Raw genomic sequence first — 27,400 nt, 5'->3', positions numbered from 1 at the left:
CAATGGTGGAGGTGAGACTCAGGAATGTCACTGACGATCCTGCAGATAAACCGCCACCATTGTAAGGCAGCATGCGCTGCTCTACTGCTCCACCTGGCCAAGGGTGGAGCCGACATAGTCCTCATTCAGGAGCCCTGGATCCTCGGAAACAGGGTCTCCGGTCTGAGAACCTCTGATTAGAAGCTATACGTAGCTGAAACCGCAGGTAAAAGTCGTACCTGCATTCTTGCAAAAAGAGAGTTGCACTTATTTTTCCTCCCAAATTTCAGCAATGAAGACCACACCACAGTGAGCCCCGAAGGCCAGGAGCGCTCACTGAGGATCTGCTCCGCATACATGGGGCATGATCAACCAGACCCCCCTCCACACGCGCCTCTCCGGGCTCTAATCGCAGACTGCTCGGCCAAAGACATCGGCCCAATTGTGGGCTGCGACGCCAATGCACATCACTGTCAGTGGGGAAGCACTGACACAAACGAAAGGGGTGAGTACCTTTTCAGTTACTTACTGACCACTCAGATGGTCTTATTAAACCGGGGTAGTGATCCCACCTTTATCATTAAAAACCGCAAGGAGGTCCTGGACCTCACGCATGCCTCTCATGAGATACAGCGTAACATTGTATCCTGGAGGGTCCTGGAAGAGCACTCCTTCTCGGACCACAGGTACGTGGAAACTGTCTTCTCCTTCTCAGTACCGAAGCCAGTCCGATTCCGAAACATCAGGCGGACAAACTGGACTCGGTACTCTGATTACCTCTGTCGTGTTCTCCCTGAGCCCCCATCTGAGGAGGAGTTCTCCACGGAGGCCACGACTCGTCTTCTTAAGATCTTTACCGACGCCTGCAATAAGGCGCTCGACAAAGCATGCCCCTCTTTCAAGAACAGAGGCCGGAGGAAACCTGAATGGTGGAATCCGAAACTGGATGAACTCCGGAAAGCCTCCCGGAGACTCTTCAATAAAGCTAAGGCTGAGAACGTTGAGCAAAACTGGGCCGAATACAAGGCCAGTCTGTCAATCTACAACAAAGAACTTAGAAAAGCCAAAAGCGCCTCCTGGCGTAAGTTCTGCAGCGAAATCGAGAGTAACTCAGAAGCCTCGCGCTTGCGCAGAGTTCTCTCGAAGACAACAACCACCCTGGGCTACTTGAAGAACACCGACCAGTCGTGGACTACGTCCAGCGATGAATCGCTAAATCTTCTCCTAAATACTCACTTCCCTGGCTGCGATGAAAACAGACCCAACTACTTCGCGCCTCCTTCTGTCGTCTCAAATGCCCATGAGCCTGCTAAGCCGGGAGAACATCTCCTGGGCGATCAGAAGTTTTAAACCTTACAAATCCGCGGGCCCAGACGGCATTTTCCTTGCCCAACTGATTCACGCGGGACTTAAAGCCATTAACTGGCTCAAAATAATTTACGAGGGAATCTTTTCCCACGGGTGCATTCCTGACACCTGGCTTCAGACCAAAGTCGTATTCATACCCAAGGCAGGCAAGCCCTCGCACACTGCCCCAAAAGACTTCAGGCCCATTAGTCTATCGTCTTTTCTTCTAAAGGCGATGGAACGGCTCCTGGGGCTGCATCTCACAGCGTCTATTCCGTCCAGTCTGATCTCAGACTCCCAGCATGCCTATCGGAAGGGAAGATCCACCGAAACGGCCCTACACTCGATCACATCGATCATCGAAGCGTCCCTTAACTTTAAGGAGTACACCCTCGTAGCCTTCCTCGACATAGAAGGCGCTTTTAACAACATCCTTCCGACCGCCATCACGGGCGCACTGACGGATCTAGGGGTTGACTCCAGGACGGTGAGCCTGATCGATCAGATGCTGCAATGCAGGACGGTTGAGGCATCACTGGGGACGTCAACATGCACCAGATTCGTCTGCAGAGGCACACCGCAGGGCGGAGTCCTCCCGCCCCTCCTATGGAACGTGGCAGTGAACACACTGCTGCGGGAGATAGAGGGGGGTGGCTGCCGTGTGGTGGCGTATGCGGACGATGTTACTATAGCACTCTCCGGAAAATTTCCGCAGCCGTTGTGTGAGTGCATGACAAGTACTCTCACGAAAATGTCGAAATGGGCAGACAAATGCGGGTTAGGCGTCAACCCGTCTAAAACGGAACTGGTGTTTTTCACTAGGAAGCACAAGGTTCCGGTACTGATTCCCCCTAGACTATGTGGGTAAGCGCTAGTTTTCTAGTATCTTGGCCTAATCCTCGACAGAAAGCTCGACTGGAAATTGAGCATAGAGGACAGAGTAAAGAAAGCCACAGTGGCCCTCTATACTTGCAGGAAAGCCATCGGACTAAAATGGGGAATGACCCCCTATATAGTCCGGTGGCTCTACACCGCCATCATACGCCCAATCATGCTCTATGGAGTGGTGGTATGGTGGCCAGCCTTAGACAGAAGGACATGCCTCAATAAACTCAGCAGAGTTCAACGCATGGCAGAGCTATGCATCACTGGCGGGCTTCGCACTACTCCAGGGGAAGCCCTGGATACTGTGCTGGACCTCCTCCCTGTAGACCTCATGGGAAAGAAGGTGGCAACACTTTCTGCCCTCAGAATGAGAGAAGCCAGACTGTGGAAGGCGTCCGCGGTTGGGCACTCGGGACTCCTGATGAGACTCCCGCAATTACCAGAGAGGACAGATTACTGTATTCCTAGTGATCACCTCTCGACGCCCTTCCAGGTATCAATCCCACCTAGGGAGGACTGGGAGATGGGCGAACCAGGACCTGCAAATGCGGTCCACTTCTACACTGATGGCTCAAAGCTAGACGGCCGCGTGGGAGGCGGAGTCTACTGCAGCGAGCTGGAAATCAGTTATTGCTTCAGGCTCCCGGACCACTGTAGTGTGTTCCAAGCGGAGATTGAAGCCATCAAGGAGGCCATTTCTATAGTCTCCAAACTACGTCTAGACACGCACTTAGTGTGCGTTTTCTCGGACAGCCAAGCGGCTATTAAAGCTCTAGGCTCAATATCGTCGAACTCAGCGACTGTTAATGACTGCCGCAGGTCTCTGCACGAGATCGCAGAGCAGTTGGATCTCTTCCTTATATGGGTCCCCGGCCACAGGGACATCGAGGGGAACGACGCCGCCGACGAGCTAGCCAGGCAGGGTACTACGATCCCTCTCCTATCGGAGAGGGAGCAGGTAGCGATGCTCTTAGCTACGTGCAGGCTCCTAACGCACGAATTGTTCGAGCAAAATGCCAATAGGAGATGGCAGCAAACCGTCTCCTGTAAAGTCTCAAGATTGATATGGCCATATCGATCGAAGAAGCGCTCAGCAGAGCTGTATAGACTCAGCAGAGCACAGTGCTCTGCAGTTACTCGAGCCATTACGGGACACTGGCAGATCGGCACTCATGCCTCCAGACTGTCAATCCCTCATAACGACTTCTGCAGGAGTTGTCGCGACGAGGAGGAGGAGGAATCGGTCCTCCACTTCTTCTGCCATTGCCCAGCCCTTGGAAATCGTCGTCTTCGTATTCTCGGGGCCGCTTTCCTCACGGATATTTCGGGCCTGTCCGAAATCAAACCAGGGACCTTGTCCAAATACATCCAAGCCACCTGATGGGACTGCCCTTAACCTGCAGTAGTCTGCTCTCACGGTTCAGGCAACGAGAAGAGGCACATGCCCATGCGGCAACACAACGGACCTTCTATAGGTCCAAGTGAGCTCGGGGGCGGCAGGCTCACATCCCCCCCTCCCGGCTACCGCCTTAACCTAACCTAACCTAGGTCTGAAATTCATTCCTAACATTGCAAACATATCAAAGCCCATGACACTCAAACTAAAGAAAGGAGCTGTCATAAACACCAAGGAAGAAAAGTACGTCGAGGCATTTGAGAGACTAAAAGTAGTCATCACCTCAGACCCTATCTTTGCGTTCCCAGAATTTGACAAAATGTTCACGGTAACAACCGACGCTAGTAACATAGCATTGGGAGCGGTTTTTTCACAAGAACACAAACCAAGTGCTACGCAAGCAGAACCTTAAATGAACATGAAATAAACTATTCAGTCACCGAAAAGGAATTATTTGCGATCGTATGGGCAACCAAGTATTTCCGTTCATACCTATCCGGCAGAACATTCGAGATACAAAGCGATCATAAACCCTTGATTTGGTTGAAAACCTCAAGGAGCCTAATATGAAATTACAAAGGTGGAAAATAAAACTGAATGAGTTTAATTTTAAAATAAAATATCTACCAGGCAAGGAAAATCACGTAGCGGATGCCTTATCAAGGGTAAAGATTAATGAAAATCTTCTTGGATAAGCTTTCAATAGCGTTGGTGCAACTGTACATAGCGCACAGGAAGACAATCTCAATCACATTGCCATCATGGATAGACCAATTAACTATTACAATCGGCAAATTGAGTTAATAAAAGGCAATGAAGATAAGGTAGAAACCATTCGCTATTTCCACAAGCTAATTATCAAGGTCACATATAAAGAAATGACTAACACCTTAGCAAAGGATATAATAAAGGAATATCTGTGCACCAAAAAGAGTGCATTATACTTTCATAATGAAAGAGATTTCCTTCCTTTCAAAAAGGCTTATTTAGAAATCATTAACTCTAACAATATAACCAAAGATATTAAATCAAGCACTAAACTTATAGATATTCAAAATTACTCTGAATTTAAAGAAACCATATTAAAGAATCATAAAGGCTTACTCTACCCAGGGATAGAGAAAACAGTCAATTGGTTTAAGGGAAAATATTATTACCCGGATTACCAGAAATTAATTCAGAATATCATAAACGAATGTCCCACTTGTAATATTGCCAAACAGAGCATAGAAATACGAAGTTGGCATTCGAAACCACACCGGAAATATTGAACATCCGAGAGAAATACGTAATGGATTTCTACATGGTCGGTAGCCAACAGTTCCTATATGTATACTCTAAGTTAGCCACTCTAGTAGAAGTAAAAGGTCGTGATTGGTTAGAGACTAAAAGAGCCGTCATGAAAGTTTTTAGCGAGATGGGCAAACCTATTAAAATCAAAGCCGACAAAGATGGCTAAGATAATACAACGAATAGGACACCAGCCAAAATATTCATTTATGCAGGCACACCCGAATATGACACACAATTGAACAAAGTGAATAAAATCACTCAATTGAAAAAAAAATCGTATAAATAATGAGATAGATAGTCGAAAGTAACGAACCCTTTCAAAAGGACAGGCGAAATTAGACAGGTAGACGAAAACCATTATGAAGAAAAGAATAGGGGCAGAAAAAGAAAACTAATAATAGTAATAATAATAATAACGGGAATAATGAACCGCAACCTGATTAGATCAATGATCATCCTCATGTTCGCGATTCTATTGACGAATGGACAAAACGTCGATATTAACCCAATAAAATCACCGTATGGATATTTCATATTCAATACTGGTACAATAAACATACCAACTAATTACGAATATCACTACCTTACAGTAAACATAACAAAAACTGAGGAAACTTATGCAAGCCTATTATAAAAAGCTAACAATTTCAAAGAAGTAATTCAAATACAATATTTAGTAGATAAGCTCACAAGGGAAATAAACGGGCTGAAAATAGCTTAACGCAGTAAAAGAGGACTAATAAACATAGTCGGTACAGCTTATAAATACTTATTTGGAACATTGGACAAGGAAGATAGGAAAGAACTAGAAAACAAAATAGACAGTCTAGCCAAAAACAGTATCCAAACCAATGAATTAAACTTAGTAATAGAAACGATAAACAAAGGACTTGAGGCCATAAATAATTTAAACGAAGAGAAAAATAGAAATCAACAATTAGAAATTTTGATATTTAACCTCCAACACTTCACAGAATACGTTGAAGATATAGAGCTGGGTCTAGACTATCTAGACTTGGTATATTCAACCTAAAAACCTATTAAAACAAGATAACCTGAAACATATAAATTCTGAGAAAATATTACACATCAAAACTTCAACATGGTTAAAAGTAGATTCCAATGAAATATTAATAGTTTCCAATATTCCAAGCGAAAGCATTAACACCCCATTATACAAAATAATTCCCTATCTAGATGAAAACAATAATATTTTAACAGAAATAACATCTGAAAAATATTATGTTGTTAATAATAATGTATTCAATAAAGACACTAGACAAATAAAAAAAGACGATTGCATAAATGGCATCATAGAACAGAAACCCGCAAAATGCCCTTATACAAAAACATATAAGAACATTCAAGTAAATTATATAGAACCAAACATTTTAGTAACATGGAATCTTCCAAGTACCAAATTAAACCAAAATTGCCTAAATAAAGAGATCACTATAGAAGGAAATAATATTATCAAAATTTATAATTGCTCAATTCAATTAAACGAAACGTCCTAAGACATTCACTGTAAAATGCATAAACCCGACAATAGAAGAGGAAGAAGACCCGAGCTCAACTGTCATACTCGACACCCCATCATAAATAAAAATTGAAAATAATTTGTATTTGTTCATTTTTATATAAAAATTTATATATAACAATTATTTTTTAATTTTTATCATTTAAATTAATTTTAATAATTAAAAAAAAATTTAAAACAAAAATTCAACAAATAAATCTTATTCCTTAATTTAAAAAAAAAATATTATAATCGTTACGGTCTGCTAATCTGTGCTTGAGAATTTGAATTTAACGCAAACGTCAACAAACTGCTGAAACGGCTTGGCAGAACAAAACTGTCGTGCGATTAATACAAATGGCGGTCGGAAAGAATTTCACGATAAAATAAACAAACTGCGACCACAGCTTGGCAGAGAAAAACTGACATACGACAAAAATACGACTGACATCTCATTGACCATTTATTAGAATTGTTCATCAGTTCAGTCTGAATATTGAACTTTGACCTGAGGAACGAGTAGAAATAATGGATGCGATATAGCTTTGTACTAGAGTTTCAAACGGCTTACTTTGAGCAGCGTCTAAAAATGGTAACTAACCAGCAGCAGGCAGTGATAGTTCTGGAAACCGAGGCCAAGCCCTACGAGCGGTCTACCTTAGATAGAGCGGTAGTTTGTGAGAAAGCTATAGCTGAGGTAAAAACATTGCCAGAGTTCCATGGGGCCCAGGAGCTCAAGCAAGAGCTTGCCACTCTCCACTCTTGCAGGGTGGCATGACCATCGTACAATTTTTTGAAGAGGTTGAGAAAAAACACCCTTCTTACCAACAAAACTAATACGTCACAAAAAGCCGCACAGGCGCATCTTAACGAAAAGTATCAGAGCAACCAGCACACAAATGGTACCGGTGGCTAGGATATGGTTGAAAAGATGGATGTGGACCCCTCCTTCCAACAGCAACAGGTAAACCCAAATGAGGCCCACCTGCCTTGGCAGCTCTTGGTAACAGTCACTAACAGGTTACATTCAAGAGGCCGACTTGATCTCAGAGATTCTCTGACCAGCGCAGGCATAGGGTTACCCACCTCGTACAAGTAGACACAGGCCAATACAAACAACAATATTAGCAGTTAGCAGAGGAGGCAGAACATTAAATTTCCTAATAGATACAGCGGCCGTTAAAAACTACATCAAGCCGCTAAACGAAAAATGATGTCCAGCCACATAAAGGCATTTGCCACATACGGCTGTAGTAGCCACAATAAGGACCGAAGATGAGGAGCCACTTCAAAATGTACCCTTTCCCAGTAGGATCCACTGAATCAAATCCATATATGTAGATTGTTTAAAACAAACGAAACGATGACTCAGGTTCGAGCAAAAAACGGTCATGGACTTCCGCAAGCTGAACACCAGTATCTCTATGATACTTTCGAATCTGGGAAAAGCAAGATACTACACTACCCTTGATCACGATTCCACCAAATCACGCAAGCTGAACGCGATCGTGAAAAGACGGAGGTAAAAATGAATTTTGCATATCGGCTAGATGTGCTACGTGTACGTTGAGCGAGGCAGCATATGTCAATCACACTGAGACTGTACTCAGTAATCTCCATAACGCCAACATGAGAGTGTCAAAAGAAAAATCCCAATTATTCATGAGAAATATTCTTTGTTGGGTCAACTGAAGTCACAAGAACTAGCCCTGATACAGTCATGCCATTCAAGAATTTTAGCAACCCTTATTCCTGGGTCTTGCCAGTTACGACGGGTGTTTCATAAAAGACTTCGCATAAATAGCAAGACCATTTTGGCGTTGGAATACGTCATTCACCACTACCCGGACTTTAACCAGCCGTTTGACCTAACCACTGATGCCTCATCCAGTGGCATCGAGGCGGTGCTGTCGCAGAAAACACACACCCATAACCATGATATCTAGTACCCTGAAAGATAGAGAATTAAACCAATTCAACCAAAAAGGTATTGGCCTTATTATAGGCACTAGATACGCTTCGCCACTACCTATACGGGAAAAGCGACATAAACACTTACACAGACCATCAGCCTTTTACAAACTTACAGTTTTATTAATGTTTTAGAGAACCCGAGTCGGTCAGACGCAGCTACAATTCACAGTAAAGGCTCGCTTCAGGAATAAAATAATCCTGAAGGTATTAAATACGCCTTCAAAGCGGTTTTACATCCCCAAAAAACACGTCATAGGATTGACTTTGTCAGTCGCGACAAACTTCTTGAATCCATCAATGCCAATTCCATTGCACCCTGCCAGTATTGGCGTCTAGTGCAAAATTACCTTGTCAAAGCCTTTTCAAACACGAATATCCGTTATTGTAAGACCCTGGTGACGGATATAAACAATGATAGAGAGTGAAAGGAAATAATAACCACAGAGCACAATCGAGCGCACAAGGCAGGCAGAAATGTGAACCAGGTGCTGCGCTAAAACTACTTTCCAAAAATGGAAAATGGTCGCGGCAGAAACAGTGGCAAACTGCAGGATATGTCTAAGAGCCAAGTGCGATATTCTCCAATATTCTCCACTGGAGCAAAATATTTCCTCACTACGGTTGACAAGATTTCAGTGTTTGCGATTGCGCAGCAAGTATCTTCGCGCGCAATCACTAACGTGAAAATGCCGATTCTGCAAGTGGTAAAAATCTTCCCAAACATCAGAATCATTTACTATGACAATGGGGCAGCCTTTATTTCAGAGAATATTCGGCCTTTGTTAAAGAACCAGTTCGACACTACTTAAAGCTTTAACACGAAGTAGATGATACGGTTGAGCTAGTTGTTCTAGCTACCATTGTGTACAACCGAAGAATTCACTCGGTCTCAAAAAAGACAGCCACTGAAGTGGTTCATTTAAGCTGCGACCTTGGGGATATATAGTGTTGAGCGTTTAACAAGAACAGCTTGATAGAAATAACCCAGCCAGACAAAATAGGACTTTCGACATAGGATAGAAAGTAGTAAAGACAAATAAGAGCTTAGGGAACAAGCTAGTTCCTCTTTGCGCCGAACAACATCCCCATAATCGACGAACCGGACGGAGTATGAACATTAAGTTCAAGAAACACATGAGGAAAATACTAGACACCGATACAAGACATCTACTGACGGCGGAGTTAGGAGGAGTTCACTACAGGCAAGCCAGAAGTTTAAATCTCCTTGGGACGGCTCTGAAGGTTATTGCAGAGAAACCGGACTTCGACGACCTACAAGAAACGCGACAGGTTAAGAACGGATTAATAAACGCTAGCAATAGGCAAATAGCTATCAATACGAAAACCAAATCACAGATTAACGCCGTCACCGCAAGGGTCAACCATTTGTTAAAGATGAGCAGAAAGGAAGAAATTAATGCTTCACACCTATACGAATCCCTTCTAACTTCTAACTAAAATATATTGATCGCCACCACTTTTCCGAAAAATAAAGTAATAATTAATAAAAATAAATATAAGTATAAGGAATAAATATAATAGTCTGTGAGGGCACTAGTTAACAAAGAATTAATAATATTTGTAATCGAAATGACTGGACCTAAGCTCAAATGTAAGAAAATAACTATATTTCCTGTCGACATAGCGGAGTAATTATCCGACTGCCTGAGAACATCGTAGCTGTATGCGATAGCAAGGTCATTGCGGGCACGTCATGCAAAGGGCCCCCAAGCCTTAACTTTTGCAAGTAGCACCGACAAACAACTGTTCCCAAGAGCTACACTCCGCAGATGTGGCATACTGTGACACACAACCCAACGATAGATCTCCGGTCGTGGAAATAGATGAGGGCGAAATAGATGAGAGAACGTTCGTTTTCTCTCGTAGTGACCAGACGTGTGTTTGTTTTGCGCTCCTGTTCTTTTCCTTTTATTTTTCAAATACAGCCGGTGTTTTTCAAAATAAACTTTGATAAAAATCCCCATTTAACCTACAGATAAAAACTTAATTTTTGTTATACTCAAAATGAGTATTGGGGTATATTAGATTTGTGGTAAAAGTGGATGTGTGTAACGTCCAGAAGGAATCGTTTCCGACCCCATAAAGTATATATATTCTTGATCAGCATCAATAGCCGAGTCGATTGAGCCATGTCTGTCTGTCCGTCTGTCCGTCTGTCCGTCCGTCCGTCCGTCCGTCCGTCCGTCCCCTTCAGCGCCTAGTGCTCAAAGACTATAAGAGCTAGAGCAACGAGGTTTTGGATCCAGACTTCTGTGATATGTCACTGCTACAAAAATATTTCAAAACTTCGCCCCGCCCACTTCCGCCCCCACAAAGGACGAAAATCTGTGGCATCCACATTTTTAAAGATACGATAAAACCAAAAACGCAGAATCGTAGAGGATGACTATATGTCTTAGAATGTAAAATCTCAACCAGATCGTATAATTATTATAGCCAGAATCAAGAAAACAATTTCATTCTTTCTCGCTCTGTCTCTCTCTAACACACAGGTTTCATGGTCAGTTTTGCCAATTGCAAAATATGAGTTCAAGGATCTCAGAACCTATAAGAGCCAGAGCAACCAAATTTGGTATCCACACTCCTGTGATATCGGACCTTGACCGTTTCGTGTCCAAATTTCGCCACACCCCCTTCCGCCCCCGCAAAGGACGAAAATCTGGGGCATCCACAAATCTCAGAGACTATTAAGGCTAGAGTAACCAAATTTGGTATCCGCACTTCTGTTAGATCTCACTATAAAACGTATACCTCAGAATTTCGCCCCACCCCCTTCCGCCCACACAAAGGACGAAAATCTGTTGCATCCACAATATTGCACATTTGAGAAAACTAAAAACGCAGAATCATAGATAACGACTATATCTATCAGATTGCTGAATCTGGACCAGATCAGATAATTTTTATAGCCAAAAGGAACAAATCAATTTGCACTGGCTACGCAGCGCCCGACGTCACGCTCAGACTGATTTTCTGTCTCTCTCGCACGCACTTTTTCGTGTCGTTTAATATTAGCAGCGTCTGCCAGAGGAGAGCCATACTGACTTAGTATCGGGTATAACTGTAGAGTTGCGGTGTCCGCAGCAACTCACAACGTTCCCCCTCGTTTTTGATATAAATTCTGTGCGTTTGTTAAGCCTTTGCTTTAGCTATCAATCTCTCCATATTATCCAGACTCAAACAACTGTTCTTTCTCTCACGCTCTCTAAACTTTCTGAGCAATAGCGCTCTCTGTTTAGTAGCTCTCGCCATAACCGCTCTCCTCCCTGCTCTCTTTTTTACTAATTGGTCTAATATCAATTTGTTTTGAAATTTTGAAATAAATAAATAATAAAAATGAAATACGCTGTGGTCTGCGCCAAAAACTTGTAAGAAGCAGATCACCCACGATCAGCCGAATGTCCCCTGCTGGCTCTGCGACAGCGTAGTGCACGCAAAATGCGCTGGATTTCCTGGCCTCGTGAGTGATGCTATAGCCAAAGTAAAGGGTTGCATTAAAGTTGCGAGGCATGCCGTGCGGTGGAGAATGATGTGGTGGCATTTATGAGGCCGACGCGGAAGGGCTTTAAGGAGCTGACTGTTGGCTTTAAAAAGCAGTACGATCGGCTCCTAGCCATGGAGTCTCAATTTGGCAGTCTGCAACTGCTGAATGAGTCTCCGAGGCGTAAAAGGGTCACTCCGCGGGATCTGCAAGTGCCAACCGTCACTCAGCCGTGCGCCGCCGAAAAACTGACTCCGACCACTCCCGGTGTGCAGCAGTTGATCTCGTTTGCCACTCCAAGGGCAAAGACAGCTGCTGGCGATGCAGATTCGGTAGCCGAATTCATCGCTTCGGAGAACGTGCAGCCAAGTACGTCTGCAGCGTCCGTTTCCGTGGTGTCCGCAAGCTCGCTTGCTGTCCCGTCTATTCCGATCCCACCAGTGATCAGAAGTTCCGGACCTCCAGATATTGCCACCACAGGTACTAGGCCTGTGGTGCCTAAACCACTGGTGAGAGTCCCACCAAAATGACAAGTTTTTGTTTCACGGCTGGCCCCTGACCTCACATCTAATGATGTAATTGCTTTTATTCAAAGCAAAATAAAAGCCGTGGGTTTAAAGGTGGAGAAATTTAACTTTTCTTATGCCAGGGAGATAGCCTCGATTAAGGTAAGCATCGCCCTAACTCAATTTGACACCATTTGCTCTGCCAGATTTTGGCCGGAGCATTTGGTGGTGAAGGAGTTTAAGGCTAAAAAGAAGAATAGGCCCCCCATAACTCTTACAAATCATTCCATTCTGCCATCCTCAACTTCCTCATCTTCCCGTCCTGCTTTCAAAAAAACGAACTTCTCTTTTAGTAACTTATCAGAATGTTAGAGGCATGCGTACTAAGCACAGCATTCTTTTCCGGGATAGTGTTGCATTTGCTTCTCACGTTACTGTGCTTACCGAAACCTGGTTAAAGCCGGACATTCTTAGTTCCGAGGTTTTGGCCGGCCGGTACACAACTTTTAGAAAAAACCGTTCGTTTCGATATGCTGGAGGTGTTCTGATTGCAGTGGACTCTAACTTCACGTCGGAATATTTCACAGTCCAAGTTCAACAGGAACTGGAATGTGTAAAACTGATTCTTCCCGCTTTTGCTATATTCATTACTTGCTCGTATATTCAACATTCTTCGAATATCTCAATTTATGAGCAGCATTTGTCCGCTTTAACCGCTGTATCCTCCTCGCTATCAAATAAAGATCGGATGATAGTTCTTGCTGACTTCAACTTGCTCTTACAACTTACTCTTCGGTAAACGAGTCTAGTAACCTAGTGCGCATGTCACGACATGACTTTGTTGACGGATTGCTTGACCTATCCCTGTCTCAAGTCAACCATGGGAAAAATTACTTGTGTCGATTGCTTGATCTGTGCTTTGTATCGGATCCGACCATAATGTTGTGAAGACGCCTACCATCCTACTTTCGAAGTGTCGCTAGCTATAGGACCAACTGTATTGGATCGGTCGAACGTGTCCCCTGCTTTCGTAAAACCGAATTTGCGAAGCTTAGTAACCTCATTAGGGATTTTGATTGGTCCGAAATGCAAAGTTATGACATATCATCGTTCTAGCCCCTTGTTGGCTCCATACACCCTATGTGGTGGTTCTCTTGAGAGAATTACACTAGTGGATGATCTTGGTGTTATATTAGACGCCAAACTAAAGTTTTCCGAACACATTTCTACCATGGTAAATAAGGCCATGGGCGTGCTTGGGTTTACAAAGAGGTGGTCAAAGGAACTTGACGACCCCTTTATAATAAAGACTCTCTGTACCTCGCTAGTCGTCCGATTTTAGAATACGGCTCCTGTGTATGGTGCCCTCAGTACAAAGTACACCAGGACCGTATAGAATCAGTACAGAAAAGCTTTTTACTCTTTGCTCTGCGGGGCCCTTTGTGAGACTCCCATCTTACTCTAGCAGACTGCTATTAGTAAACCTCCCATCCTTAGTTAACCGTAGAAAAATGCTTGGTGTGATTTTTATTCACAACTTGATTAGGGGTGACATAGACAGCCCTGATCTGTTGAGCCGCATAAACTTCACGATTCCTATTAGACTGACTAGAAATTTTATACCGTTGTTCCTTCCACTTTGTAGATCGTAATATTTCTTGCATGAACCGTTTAGGGTCTTATGCTCGGATTATATTTCCCTCTACCATATTATATCCACCACTAATTCTCTTCCTCTTATTAAATCACTAATCCTTACACACCTTTCTAGTAATTAGTAATTTTAGTGGTATTGTATTTTGAATGCATGCCTAGTTCTCTCAGTAACTTTATTGCTAATTTTCCCCGAATATTAGTCTAACAGCTATCTTTCCTGCATGTTCGCGTAACAGCCATCTGCTTATTTCAGACGGGCCACTTGACGGTGCAGTAATTGCATTGCCTCTTGCAAGATGCAGTCATTGCATGTCAACGTCCAGAAAAAAAAACTTTCCAAAAAGTCATTACAAAGAAGAGTTACATATTTAGAGTCATGAAATTCACCAATTTGTCTTTACATTGTACTATACAACCAACAACCTACAATATTAAATATTGTACCATGCCGACAATAGAACTGGCTGTCGATTATCTTAATGTGCCGAATTTTGAATAAAATTCTCCTTCTCATTCAGAGTTACGCTCATACATACATATGTACGTCACTCGTGCCGTTGTACCATTTCACCCGGTACCATTTTATATACACATATACAATTTTATAATTTATATAAACTATCTTGTCTATCCTCTTTCCATCTAATGACAAATATTCTAGCTGTTTACGAAGCGCACTTCATTTACATTTCTTTTTCCCCAAAGAGATAGAGAAAGCTGGGCTTGGAGGTAAGCTAAAAGATTTTTCTTTATTTATTCTGTCTAAAATGATAATCCGATCTTTAAAATAATTCATTTTAGTTTTAGGAGGCGTCGAAAAATGTAGATATGTATGTATAATTGTTTTTGTATTAATTCGACGCAAAACAGATTGACATGGCTATCGACTCGGCTATTGATGGTGGCCAAGAATATTGTATGTAAATACTGTTTGAGGACGGAACATCTTCCTTATATGTATGTATTCTTCTTGCTTTACGCACATATGTATGTACATTTAAAAAAAATTTAATATAGCCTTTTACTTTTTGGGTAAAAGGCATAAAAAGCCAAATACAAATTATCTCCAACCAATTCTATAACATACAAAAATCTTGACAATGGTTTAGAACACATATTTCGTTTAAACTTTAAAACTATACAAAATTTGGCTAAAGAAAATCTGTTAATTCTGGGGAGTAATAGAATAGAAATAGAAAATAATTGATATAGAATATCAATAAAGCTCTATATAATACTATAGATCTTTGAAATCAATGGAATCAAGCAGGAAAGCCTAGATATGTATATTAACGTAAAAAAAATGGTGTAGGCCCGCAGCAAACAGAAAGTTCGATTTGTTCGGCCTGTGTAATTCTTGGTAATTCACCATTATATTACCATTATTATATAAAAAAAAGTGTGCTCTTTTTGAGCTTTTTCCAGACTACCTATAGTAAATCAATTAAATTTGTTATTTGCATTACATTCACTTTCAACAAAGTGAACATAAATACTACATATGTAGGTAGCTAAGTTGGGTTGACCAATTCCCACACCATTCAACAGACCGGTTTTTTACCAAGCAGCGTGAAATTAAACCAACAGCTCTGCCATCTCCCTACTCTTAACTTTGGTTAAAACTCGGATTATTCTTCTTTAAAATATGTTTTACATTTTATTTGCAAATAAAAGATTTGTGTGACTTAAAGAGTATAAAAAACTGTAAAGATTTTTCAATTATTTATGCCGAACGTATTGCCTATTACTTTTTTGTTACACATATTATTGTATGTGTTTATAGGCTACATAAAAATGCATAAACATATGTATGTATATGTATGTATGTATATATGTATGTATATATGTATGTATATATGATCGTCATGGGCGAGTATGCATTTATGTACATGAACACATGTCTGAATACTTACGTACAATACGTACATATGTACACATTTATGCAGTATGTCTAGGTGTGTGTGCATGAGAGGTTTACAGTTAACCACAATGCAAAAAACCGGTTTGTTGGCGCAATCGTTTGTTTTGACCACAGATATATACATACCTTGTATTTTAGGTTTATCTGTGTTCATACCAACAACAAACGTATTTGAAAATGCAAAATCACAAACCCTTACCTTGTTCGCAGGTTTCCATTTCGAGTTGTATTTAATGATTTTGTGGCAAGCTTGAAACTTGTGGTGGCTCCGTTGCCACTATTAAGTTGACTGGCACTTGTACGAGGTAATCGCGGATTTGCATTCCCATTTCCTGTAAGCGGGCGCGCCGCACCACTAGCACTATTGCTAACGGCAAGTGCTCCCGGTAACATATCAAGGTGCATGATGATTCCAATGCACAGTAGCGTTACTGGAAGCGCCGCCCGGCTAATGAATTTATACCGTCTTGTATAAACCAGAAAGGCTACCATGACTGCGAACCGTATCATCTCTACACATTCATACATATACATATGTATTTTGCACACGAAAGAGCCGTTATTACCTGTAATAATTCATAGCTTTGTAAATGGAATTTTTGCATTGTATAACGACCAACAACAAATTTTCAGACTGGCTGGGATTACAAAAAATACTAATTTACCCAAGTAAAATATTTTAAAAATCTTAAAATATTAAAAATATTTCTTGCTTTAATATTTGTAGTATACATATGTGTAAATGCAGTTTAGATATGGATTCTAAGTGTTCGCAGTCTCCCATTCTTTAAATCAAACGTTTGCGTGTTTTTTGTTTGTTTTATGACCACATTTGCATTAATAATGAATTTCAATATTCAACTCTTTAACCGTTATCCGGTGATTTAAAATCTTGTCGAAATTAAATAGACATACACAACCACTATTAAGTCATACATCCATTTTATTTACTTTAAGAAAAACGTAAATGTACATTAAAAGAAAATCTTATATTTTCGGCATTCAACAATTCACAACCGATTAGAGCATTGGGTGAAACTTTTCTGTTTCTGTTATAGATCTCAGTAGCTATACAGCTGCCTAAGCACACACAAAGCACAGCTTTACAACATGCCAAGAAACTCACCACTAAGATAGCTATTGTGGAACTCGTTTACTCTATCCGAAAGTGAGAGTTGCTTCACAGTTTAATATAAGAAACATATGTAGATACTTACATATGTATGTATTTAAAATATGCTTTTGTATTATATGCATACAAATGATATGGTTGAATACAATTTGTGGTGGTATGAGTTTATGTTTAAGTACAAATGTAGTAAATATTTTGATTATCAAAATCTTTAGATATTTGATAGTATCCAGTCGCCAACTAGTTTTAGAAATTGATTAGTTTTAAAATATATTATTGGCCGTTTTTGTACTTGATAGTCAGTCCTGGAAGTTTGTTTGTTTCTATACATTAGTTTGTCGTTTCCAACAAATGGCATAATAATTTGTAAACTCATTCCATTTATTCAATACATTCAATTTAAATTCAAACGTACGTTGCATAAAGCATAGAAAAAGCATAACCAAAAGATAATATATAATACTAAAATAATTCAATGTAATAATTATTATTAAAATTATAATTATCCAATCGACATGATCGAAATTACTGCAGAAATAACTGGAGTGGATATTGACATTATCAAATGATTGGGTGTCACTTTGAATATTTAAAACTGTAAAGAAAAAATAAATACCCGCAAGTTTGCTGAATATGCCTCGAAGACTTCAGAGTTGTTACTGAAAAAATATCCTGAGAAGAAGCTAACTCCCACGCTTCATAAAATTCTGGCACATGGTCAAATTTTAAATGAACATCAGAGCCTACCAATTGGAGAGATGTCAGAGGAAGCACAGGAAACGAGAAGCAAAGATTACAAAAAATACAGGAATATGAATACGTACAAGACATCACGAATTAAGCAAAACCAAAACCTTTTCAACATCCATCACAAATTAAATCGGCAAGCAGTTATTCTTCAGAAATTATTAGTTTAATAGATATTCCTCCCTCAAAACAGGAAGTGTAGGATTTTTTTACAGAAACTAAAATATTCAACCTACTTCACAACTTAAAAAAATATGTTTTCAATTTAAATTTTTGTAAAGTATATTAAGTTTAAAGTTAAATAAAAAAAAAAAAAAAAAAAATATTTTATATAAGCTTTTAGACATTGTAGTTTTAAATTGTGAAAGATATTGCTTTCAAATGCAGTTTGTTTCATGAATATATGTTTAGTTGTTCGGAGGTTATTAACTTAGCGAGCTTAAACGGCGGAATATCCCACTGTGCTGCAGTTCTCAGTGGTTGGAAGCTCGATTTGCACAACCAAAGAGTACAGGGGTATATTAGATTTGTGGGGAAAGTAGATAAGATGGGTGTAACCCAAAAGGAAGCGTTTCCATCATTCCAGCATCAATAGCCGAGTCGATTGAGCCATGTCTATCTGTTGATCTGTCTGTTTGTCCGTCCGTCCGTCTGTCCCTATGAGCGCCTAGTGCTTAGAGAGTATAAGAGCTGTAGCAACGACATTTTGCATCCTTTCGCCCCCACAAAGGACGAAAATCTATGGAATCCAAAATTTCAAAGATTCGAGAAATCCAAAAACGCAGAATCGAAGAGAATGAATATATATTTTAGACTGCAGAATCTGAACCAGATCGTATCATTATTATAGCCATAATGAAGACAACAATTTCATTCGATCTCGCTCTGTCTCTCTCTGTCTCTCTCATTTATGAGACAGACTCGAACTGGGTTTCTGGATGTCCGGAAACAATTTGTGGCTCTCAACGAGAAATTTATTGCCCTTGAATTACAGTTTCTTGGGCTCAAACTCGTGAGCGAATCGCCTAGACGGAAAACTCCGCATAATGATACCAATCTCTTGCAACCTAATCCGATTGGTACGCCTGCCTCCCACCTTCATCCATCGGAAGCATTTGTTACTCCGTGTGGTCATGCCTCGTCGTTATCTGTATAACCGCCAACGGTGGCTCCGGTGTTCTTTACACCGAGCAATGTGCTTCCTTCGAGCATCCAAGTTCCCAACAGCATCAATCCCATCCCTGCAGTTTCTGCTGCCGTCACTTCTGACGTGGTGAGTGCTCCTAGTGCGGGTGTGTTGGTTGCTGGTGATGTCTTGCCAATTCCTGCTCCAGCCGTTGCTGCCAATTCTTCTGCCCCAGGACCGAGATCTCTGCTAGGAGTGGCTCCACCATCTCGATCTCGCTCGGGACTTCAACTTAGAGCAGTGGTCCCTCGGAAAGCAATATTTGTTTCTCGTCTTATTCCTGAGGCTACAACGGAGGATGTTAAACAACATCTTTCCTCTAAACTTAACACTTCGCCTGATGATATAGTTGTGACTAAATTTACATTTAAACATAAGCGCAACATATCATCCTTTAAAATTCTTCTCCCTGATTCTTTACTATCCAGTTCTCTAGAACCGTCAGTATGGCCTGAGCATACAATAATGCATGAGTTCCTTCTCAAAGATTCGAGCTCAAATCCAAAAATTACCGTACCTGCTCCAAAAAACTGATGTACCATTTTTCCATGCACTATCAGAACGTTCGCAGTTGGTCGGGCAAATTGCGTCAAATTCATACTAATAGTGCGTCCTTTGATTTCGATGCCATCGCGTTTACCGAAACCTGACTTCTTAACTCTTCTGTCAATGATCATGAAATTTTCATTGATAGTTACACTATTTATTTTGCAGGTGGGGTTCTGATTGCAGTCAAATCTGTTTTCTCATCTGAGTTATTCCCATTCAATAACATCCATGGAATTGAATTTGTTGCTGTCAAAGTTCGTGTTGGCTCGGCATTTTTCTATTTAACCTGCTCTTACATTCCTCCCAGGTCTGATGCTGAGCTTTACTTACACCACCTCTCAGCAATTAATACTGTCGTATCTGCATTAGGGTGCAATGATCAAATTATTGTTCTGGGGGACTTTAACCTCCCATTTCTTTCTTGGCTGCCTTGCGATGCCTTTATCAATGGGCTAACGGATATTTCCCTAGTCCAAATTAATGCCGTTAAAAACATTAGGGACAGACTTCTTGACCTCGTGTTTGTTTACGATGCTTCTCTTGCTACGGTATCTAGAGCAAGCCCAATATCACTCCCTGAAGATCCTTACCATCCAACTTTGTCGATATCCCTTGAGTGTACCCGATCTGGTTGTGCTGACAGTTCCATGGCTCCTTGCCACATAAAGTGTTTTCGCAGATATCACTGTACCCGTATCGTCCAAGCCTCCCTGGTATTTGTCATACTTAAAAAATAATAAATCCAGGCTCTATAAAAAGTAGCAGAAGTCGGGCTCCACGTCGGCCTTAGCTCTATACTCCTCCGCTCGCTCTCTGTTCCTTGCCGTTATTAGTCAGTGTTATTATCATTACATTTCACAATGTAGTAGCAACTTTCGTAGTGATCCAAAAAAATTCTATTCGTTCGTTAACTCTAAGCGTAAGCGCTTTTCCTCCGTCCCTTCATTACCAGAACAAAACAGAAGATTCTGCTGTTGGTATTGCAGCTAGCTCAAGCTAACAGCATTTTTCTGCCTTTTTTCGAGGAAAGCGTTGTTCTGGAAGGTTTGTCATCTATGGACATATCGTTTTCTGCGGGTCCAGATAAGGTACCAAGTTGCATTTTAAAACACTGTGCCCAGTCCCTTTGCAAACCCTTGACCTTTCTCTTCAACCTCTCCTTGGAACAGTCTTGTCTCCCAGTAATTTGGAATGAGTCCTACATCATTCCGCTTCACAAAAAAGGTTCTAGATCAAACATTGAAAACTATCGTGGTATCGCAAAGCTTTCCGCCATCCCGAAGCTTCTTGAGTTCCTGGTCACCCGGCAACTGCAACATCTTTGTTGCAGCTTGATATCTCCATCGCAACACGGTTTTTTCAGACATCGTTCAACATCGACTAACCTTCTTGAGTTTTCTAACCTAATCCACCGTGGTTTTCAAATTGGTTTGCAGACGGATGTAGTTTTTACGGACTTCAGCAAGGCATTCGATTCTGTGAACCATGCTCTACTTATTCACAAGCTCTCTTTATTAGGGTTCCCAACGAATCTTCTAGATTGGATTTTGTCCTATCTCTCTAACCGTACTCAACGTGTTTTGTTTTCTAACGTGTTGTCAAATACTGTTAATGTTACTTCAGGTGTGCCACAAGGAAGTCATCTGGGCCCGCCTCTGTTTATTTTATTTGTGAATGACCTTCCTCAAGTTATAACATACTCTACTACACTAATGTATGCTGATGATGTTAAAATCTGTCTTTCTTACTCTGATTGGTATTTGCACACACGCCTTCAACTGGATCTAAGTGAACTACTATTGTGGTGTTCAACTAATCTTCTTTTTCTGAACCTTTCCAAATGCAAACTTATGACATTTTACAGTCGCGCTCCACATTTTGTCTCATATGTTCTAGGAAATCATGTCCTTGAGCGAATTTCGAGTTCAAATGACCTCGGAGCCTTTTTTGATCATAAGATGTGTTTTAACAGCCATATAGCTACAACTGTAAATAAAGCTAAGGGTGTTTTAGCGTTCATCAAGCGTTGGTCCAAGGAGTTTGACGACCCGTACGTTCCGAAACAACTGTACATCTCGTTCGTACGTCCTATATTGGAGTATTGTTCTTGTGTATGGAGCCCGCAGTATAAAGAGCACCAGGTTGTTATTGAATCCGTGCAAAAGCAATTTGCAATTTGGGACTCGGGTAGAATCTTGCCACCCTACCGGTCTAGGCTAAATCTTATTGACCTGCCGTCGTTGCACCATCGCAGAATATGCAATGGCGTAATGTTCGTGCACAAGCTCCTTCTCGGGATTGTTGACTCCCAAACTCTCTTGGGTTAGATTGACTTGGCCGTTCCATCTAGACCCACCCGTAATTTTAGGCCTAACCGTTTACCCATACGTAGGTCTAATTATGCCGATCATTAACCTTTTAGGGTTTTATGCCATAATTATAACTCCCTCTGCCAAACCCTATCCCCTGAACTGTCTCTTAAACTAATTGCATGCAATATTTATAATCACTTAAATTTAGCTAACTTTTAACTTCTCTTTTTCCTCCTTTTGTAATTAAGTACCATTATTAACAGATAATTTGTTAATTTAAAATAAGTAAAATAACACTCACGTTTCATGGTTGGGTTTGCCAATCGCAAAAAGTGAGTTCCTAGATCTCAGAGACTATAAGAGCAAGAGCAACCAAATTTGGTATCCACACTCCTTTGTTATTGAACCTTGACAAGTATATTTCAAAATTTCAAATTTTATTATGCAGCATCGACCCCTTCCTGAGCGTCCGCTGCCAGCATAAGTTCTTAACAGTCTATAAGAGCTGTGATATGTAACAGCATAAGAGAAATGATGAAAATCTAGGGTGTATGTTAGAACGCCTACAGTCATAACGCACACGGTCGTTAACACCCAAATTTGCGTCATAATTCCCGCGTGTTATATTTTTTACCTACGATCTTAAATAAGTAAATTTGGAGACGAAAATTGTATAACAATTAATCAATATTTCATTTATAAACTCTTTTTGCGTTTTGCCTGGGATCCGCGCGTAACAGCCTTCTGCTGGTTTCACACGGGCCACTTGACGGTGCAGTAACTGCCTCGCCTCTTGAAAGATGCAGTCATTGCATGTCAACGTCCAAGAAATTAATATTACAGAATATTAGTGTTGGGTAAAAATTGCTCATTTTGATGAACATGTCCACATGTTCACTTAGATTGCTCACTTGCTCGCTTAGATTGCTCAGTTGCTCACTTAAGTGAACAACTCTTTTTGTTCACTCACTCGTGAGCAACACAACACTACAGAATATGCAGTGCACTCTCATACACAAATACTCATAAATACAATTGTCCATGTCATTTCAGGTAAATGAATGTGACGACACGAGAAATACATTAGCAACTAAGAATAAACAATAGCACTTGTAAACTCGAACCCACTAAAAGGGATTAAGCAATAAACTATTTACTTTATTGCTGCCAAGTACTCAAGTAAATGCACTGGAATATAACACCCCGCACTTACCGTAGCGCACCCTATCTAAAAATACACACTCATAAGGAGCCTGTGCGTTCCCTCCCATACAATAAGATTAAAACTGCTAGCTATATAAAGAGATGCATTTTTTCAATCAAATTCAGTATCAGAAACAGTACCACAACTGCCTGTCACTCATTTCCCATCGCAATCATCAGAGGCTGTCGCCGTGTCTTCAGATCCTCATTTGCTCACCGTAGGATACCTACTCCGCAGTCCAACTGGTTCAAGTTCTAGTTGCGACGACCAAACTGTAGACGGTTTCTGTACCGTATACAACCCAGCATATTAATTAGTTATAATTTTGTGACTGAACACTACTCTACGAAGTTACAGTGTGGCGGACTGCTTTATCAAAAAGGATAATCACCAAACAGCTGGGCAAAGTTCACCGAACTGCCCTCCTTTGCATCGGTGGAGCTCTTCGCACCACCCCAAATGATGATCTAAATGCCATGTTATGTCTCCAGAGCCCTGACCTTGCAGGTAAAGCGCGGACAGAAATTTCAGCAATACGTCTTAGAGACTCTGACCAAAGGGTACCACAGCACAAAGGTCACTCATCCATACTGAATTACAACAACATTGTCCCAGCAAAAACGGACTATCAAGTTCCAGGAGAGTGCACAGATACTCCCTTCAACACCTACAACCACTCTACTCTGAACAGCTAAACATAAGGCATTCCACCAGGCTCCCAGATCACTGCAGTGACTTTCAAGTGGAAGTCATAGCAATCAGGGAGGCTCTTAGCTGCCGACAAGTGGATGCCGGTACGGCCACTAAGCTAAACAACAGCTAAGCAACAGCCAGGCTGTGATCAAATCGCTAACTACTATTTCCTGCTCGGCCACCGTGGCAGACTGCTGCAAATCTCTCCACGAGATGGCTCAGCAATTTGCTATTAGCCTGATTTGGGCTCCGGGCCACCGGGACATCGAATCCAACTGTAAAGCGGACGAGCTGGCCAGATATGGCACTACAATTCCCTTTCTCCAAGACAAGGAGGATATCTGTATGTCAATGGCCACCTGTAAGCTTATTATAAAAGAGCAATACAAGCGACTAACAGACGATATGTGGCAAATAGTGCCACGATGTCGCATAACTCGGCAAACATGGCCGATCATGGACAAGAAGCGCACCTCCGAGCTCTGCAAGCTAGGCAGTAAAAGGTGCAGCGTCATACTTTCCCTCACGGGACACTGGCCAATAGGCCCCACATAATGATTTTTGCCGTAGCTGTAGAGACGAGGAAGAGACAGTAGACCTGTTCTGCTCCTGCCTAGCTCTCAGCAGAAGAAGGCTATAGCACTTGTGCTCAGCCTTGCTAAACGACATTTCGGAGATGTCCAAACTATGTCCCAGGAAGATCGCGAACTTTGTGAGAGCATCTGACAGGAAGTCTCACAACGCAGGAAAGGAAGATCATAATCGGTATCAAAACGGGCCGAAACCGGCCTAAGTGTGACGGGCTCCGAGCGAGCCCGGCAGTCGCCTCAACCTAAGCTAACTTTCTGCAACTGAAAAGATACCATAACCGTTTCAAAAAGAAACATTTTCAACACAACAATTTTAAATGAAATAGATGACATTAATAGGCATTACAAAAATCCTGTTGAACTGTCTGATTTACTTACTAGATATTGCAACGGTTAAAATAATTCGAAATGCTGATTTAATAATCATTTATATTAAATATCTTCAAATTAACGATATTTGCAAGCTTAACCATGCAAGACCCATCTCACAACACGATGGAATGTTAGTTATAAGTAATCAAATTTGTGAATGTAAGGGACAATACTATTTAATGAATAACTTCAAAAGTGAGACATTTAACAACTACGCAAAAATTGTGAGTTGCTGCGGAGACCGCAACTCTACATTTATACCCGATACTTAGTCAGTATGGCTGTCCTCCGGCAGACACCGCTAATATTAATCGACACGACAAAGAGTGCGTGCGAGAGAGACAGAAAATCAGTCTGAGTGTGTCGTCGGGCGCTGCGTAGCCACTGCAAATTTGTTCGTTTTGGTTATATTAATGATCCGATCTGATCCAGTGATTCGGCAATCTGATAGATATGGTGTGATGGACCTATTTCAGGCTGAGGTGAGCTCAGTCACGTCCAGGGGTCAATCCACAAGAAATTTGTAGAAATGTATGGAACTTTAAGGGGGACGTCGAGGGTGGCCTGTCGTAGAGGGAGAGAGTCGGGCTGCGGGCGAGCGTCGCTGACGGCGTATGGCGAGTGGCGTACGTGGGTGGGTGAAGTGTGGTGTCAAGTGAACTAAAGCAGCGAAATTGTTTTTGGTGTTTAGAATCTGGGTTTATTGTAAGGAAATTTATAATTTAAACTTCTTGTATTTTCTAGGGGGGTGCTCGGATGGTAGGTTGATCTGTAGTATTATTGCACGTTGGGAGAGGCGTAGTAGCAAGCCTATTTAGGTTCGTTACAATGGTCATTCTCTATGATTGTGCGTTTTTAGTTTTCTCGAATCTGCAATATTGTGGATGCCACAGATTTTCGTCTTTTGTTGAGACGGAAGGGGGTGGGGCGAAATTTGTAAATATACGTTATATAGGGAGATCTAACAGGAGCGTGAATACCAAATTATTTTTCTCTATCCTCAATAGTCTCTGAGATCTGGGGATGTCACAGATTGTCGTCCTTTGCGGGGGCGGAAGGGGGTGTGGGGAAATTTTGAAATAAACTTGTCAAGGTTCGATATCACAGGAGTGTGGGTACCAAATTTGGTTGCTCTAGCTCTTGAAGTCTCTGAGATCCTTCAACTCACATTTTGCAATAGGCAAAGTGGATTTTGGATTTAATAATTATACGATCTGGTTCACTGGTTTTGCACTCGTAACTTTCTCGTATCTTTGAAACAGATTTTCGCCCTTTGTGTGGGGCGGGGTGAAGATTTGAAATATACTTGTAAAAGTTACATATCACAGAAGTCGGGATATAAAATGTCGTTTCTCCAGCTCTTCTAGTCTTTGAGCACTAGGCGCTTATAGGGACGGACAGACGGACAGACAGACATAGCTCAATCGACTCGGCTATTGATGCTAATCAAGAATATATATACTTTATGAGGTCGGAAACGATTCCTTCTGGACGTTACACACATCCATTTTCACCACAAATCTAATACACCCTTATACTCATTTTGAGTATCGGGTATAAAAAGACCTCTTTTACTTATTTACTTAATGGCTTAAACGAAAGTAGCGAAACCGAAAAGTCGAGCTAAAAACTAAGATCGCGCAAACCCTTTATCCGGAAACCCTCAACTCAAGTCTATATCTGTGAAATTAGAGTTAAATACAAAATTTTTTCAAACCAATCCGCTACCGCAGTTATTTAATTTGCACGCAGTCGACGGCACTGGTTTGAAAGGCAGATAAAACCGAATATAAGGCAACGAACGGTACTTGATCAATAGTTTTGAATATTGAATTATAATTTGTGATTTGCACTACCGAATTGTTTATTGCTCAAATCAGGTGTTTGTTATGTATAGTTTATTGGGTATGTATATTCGGTATAATGGCCAAAAACGGTAGCCCGTATTTGTGTATTGCTATGTTTAGAACGCGATTCGTATGTCTGTAATTGCAAGACCGAATATGCATGTATGCATATGACAATAGAAACCCTGCAGTCCGGGACTCCGATGACTCAGCTGTTGACACATCGATGACCGCGTCACTACCTCCGATGACACAGTTGTTGACGCGCCATACAATGAGCTGTTGACATTAACATGGAGAGGTCCTAGGGCATAGTCAATGACATTGTCATCGAGCATTGCCAAAAAATCATGTATAAAATGCATAACTGATAAAATAAAATAATAAAATGATGATCACAGCACTTAATTTCACTTTTTTTGCGCACAAACAGACGGAAAAGGGACGAAAAGAAAAAACGAAGTTCCCTTCTACTTCGCACGGTCGGCAGAACCGAATTACGTTCGGCACACGCGGAAAAGACAAAAAAAAGAAGAGAATACAAAGGGTTCGATTTGGCTGGCGTCAACGCCTAGATAACATTGTAGATGACATTCGTCATCACTCACTGCTGGTACTGCAGGGAAGTAAGAATGATTGTGAAAGTATGCAGAAGGAAAAAACTGGAACGGCCGCTGCCGTGCGTAAGCATTTACGGTGCAACAATGTTTCTGTACAGTAAGCAGTGGAAATAGAGAACAATTAGAGGGATTTACGTTAGGCTCCACCACAATAATTTGGCTATGATACT

The 27,400-nt window shown here is 41.3% G+C and overlaps 1 protein-coding gene across 6 annotated transcripts in view; it reads right to left on the bottom strand.

Annotated features, from left to right (window-relative positions):
* The window catches only part of LOC117188472 (techylectin-5B-like), a 136,521-nt gene extending 119,475 nt beyond the window's left edge, over nt 1–17,046 (bottom strand). For 2 of the 6 annotated variants that reach the window (XM_033392390.1, XM_033392389.1), the window contains exons 1-2: nt 16,894–17,046; nt 16,178–16,544 (exon numbers count right to left, since the gene is read on the bottom strand). In XM_033392390.1, the coding sequence (XP_033248281.1) occupies nt 16,178–16,512 (335 nt within the window). In that variant the 5' untranslated portion in view covers nt 16,513–16,544; nt 16,894–17,046. The remainder of the gene's footprint in view (nt 1–16,177; nt 16,545–16,893) is intronic. The other 4 variants (XM_033392385.1, XM_033392387.1, XM_033392388.1 and 1 more) reach the window with 3 other exon arrangements.
* Between the last annotated feature and the right edge of the window lie 10,354 nt (nt 17,047–27,400).

This window comes from Drosophila miranda, chromosome 3, assembly GCF_003369915.1.
Source record: "Drosophila miranda strain MSH22 chromosome 3, D.miranda_PacBio2.1, whole genome shotgun sequence".
Taxonomy (NCBI): Eukaryota; Metazoa; Arthropoda; class Insecta; order Diptera; family Drosophilidae; genus Drosophila; species Drosophila miranda.
This window is presented reverse-complemented; position numbering and strand designations above follow the sequence as displayed.